The sequence below is a fragment of the Lynx canadensis genome, chromosome D1, assembly GCF_007474595.2.
Source record: "Lynx canadensis isolate LIC74 chromosome D1, mLynCan4.pri.v2, whole genome shotgun sequence".
Lineage (NCBI taxonomy): Eukaryota > Metazoa > Chordata > Mammalia > Carnivora > Felidae > Lynx > Lynx canadensis.
Window position 1 is genome coordinate 20,807,343 of NC_044312.2, and position 2,443 is coordinate 20,809,785.

General features: G+C 43.8%; 1 protein-coding gene across 1 annotated transcript; it reads right to left on the bottom strand.

Annotated features, from left to right (window-relative positions):
• Positions 1-1,228: 1,228 nt before the first annotated feature.
• Positions 1,229-2,176, bottom strand: LOC115524527 (olfactory receptor 6M1-like). The gene has a single exon (XM_030330872.1). The coding sequence runs from the start codon at positions 2,174-2,176 to the stop codon at positions 1,229-1,231; it is 948 nt and encodes a 315-aa protein (XP_030186732.1).
• Positions 2,177-2,443: the final 267 nt, after the last annotated feature.

Consider the following 2,443-nt stretch of genomic DNA (forward strand, 5'->3'; position numbering starts at 1 on the left):
AATCGGAAACAGGCTCCAGGCTCCGAGCCATCAGCCCAGAGCCCGACGCGGGGCTCGAACTCACAGACCGCGAGATCGTGACCTGGCTGAAGTTGGACGCTTAACCGACTGCGCCACCCAGGCGCCCCTAATGTTTATTTTTGAGAATGAGACAGACAGATCATAAGCAGGGGAGGGGCAGAGAGAGGGAGACACAGAATCCGAAGCAGGCTCCAGGCTCTGAGCCGTCAGCACAGAACCCAACACGGGGCTCAAACCCACAAACCCCCGAGATCACGACCTGAGCCGAAGTCAGACGCTCAACCGACTGAGCCGTGCAGGCGCCCCTCTCATGGTCTATTCTAACTGTATCTTGGTCTGCCCTTATCTGCAGGTCTTCCAGAAAGTTAGGGCAGGCAGGCAATGCCCTGGTTTCGGAAAAAAGTGGATAACTTCCAGGTTAACTCTTTTCCCTCTAAAGTTTCTTCCTGGTACAGTGAGGTGTAAAGTAGACTGAAATCTGCATTCTTTAAATTTGTGTCACCCTCCAGGGTATGGTTTGGGGCAAGAGGCTTAACCTCTGTGGACCTCGGTTTTGGAGATAATAGTATCAGCTTCTCAAGGTTAAGAGGATGAGGTGAGATACACAGATGTACATATTTAAGTATGCTGTACAAACCTGGGGTATTCTTCTTCCTTGTTTCTGTTAGTATCTACAGTCTTTAGCTGTCTAAAGGGATGAAGCCAGGCATCTCAAACATCTGAAAAGAACCAGTTAGAAGTGCTCACTATTAGTTACCCATGGCTGTATTTCTTAGACTATCTTGGTTGGGCCTCCAATAACAAAGGGAAAAAGGAAAATCACCAAATGTATTTCCCACATTACTGTTGAAAAAGCTAAGGTTCAGATATGCTAAGTGCCACGTGATAAAAAAAAAAGCAATAGACTCAGGCCTAAAATTCAGTGTTTTCTGACTTCAGTTAAGTATGTTTCATTGATTCATGATATTCTGTGTGTGAGATGGTCTAATAATAGAATTCAAAATGTGTTATTTTCTCTATGTTTGAATTGCCTCCCTTGGATCTTGACTACAATACTTTGTATCTGATGTGACATGAAGCCTTTTCATATCTTCCCACCTATCTTTGATTTTGTGGTTTCAAGCATGCATATCTCCATATAGAGTCCAAGGGTTGAAAATAGCCATTCTTAGCAAACGAACTTACAAGTTCGCCTAGGCAAGAGAGTTCAAGTTCTCCTGTGTAATAAGGACATGATTTTGCTGATTGCTTCTCTCAAAACTTTTTTTACCTTTGCATTCCTTAGACTATAAATGAAGGGGTTCAGAAGAGGGGTCACCATAGTGGTGAGAACAGCAGTCACTTTGTCAAAATCCAGCGAACGGCTCTGGCTGGGCCTCACATACATGAAGATGTTGCTCCCATAGGCAATGGAGACGACTGTGATGTGAGAAGCACAGGTGGAAAATGCCTTCTGACGTCCTTGGGCTGAGGGGATGCGCAAAATGGTGGAAATGATGTAGGTGTAAGACACAATGGTGAGTACCAGTGAGGTCAGGAGGACGAGGGAAGATAAGAGGAAGTTTATCATCTCAATGAAATGAGTGTCTATGCAGGCCACCTGTAGCAGAGGGGCAATGTCACAGAAAAAATGACTGATTTCTTTATAACAGTAGGGCAGTCTGGACACTACAATAGTTGGGCACAGCACTGAGAAGAAGGCTCCTACCCAGCATCCCAGAACCAGTAGGAGACAGACGTTGCTGTTCATGATGATGGTATAGCGCAGGGGGTTACAGATGGCCACGTAGCGGTCAAAGGACATCACCGCTAGGAGGATAAACTCCACTGTCCCCAAGAAAAAGAAGAAGTATGTTTGGGTTATGCAGGCAGCAAAAGATATGGTCTTCCTGTCCTCTAGAAGACAAGCTAATAGCTTTGGGGTAACTGAGGTAGTGTATAAAATGTCCAGAAATGACAAATTACTGAGGAAGAAGTACATTGGGGTTTGGAGGCGATTATCAGCCCATATTAGGGAAATGATGACAATGTTTCCTGTGAGAGTTAACATGTAAATAAACAAGAGGACCACAAAGAGAGAGATCTGAAGCTTCCGGATAACAGGGAAGGCAGTCAGGGTGAATTTAGTCACTGTGGTCTGATTTTGCATATCCATGGCATGCAATACTTAGTGGGCAGCACATCTCTGAAAAAAAAAATTACAGATATGAAAATCAGCTTAAATGAGTTTCTACTCTCAGTATCAGTGATAAATGTAAAGTAGTAAAAGCTTTGGACCAAGAGTCAAGAGTGATTTCATCCTGCCACTCACTCTAATAAATATAGGACCTTGATAAGTTACATGACATCTTCTAACCTTGGTATTCTCACATTTAACATTTTTGGTTGAATGACATTTTCTCCATGGTCTCATTAAGCTCTA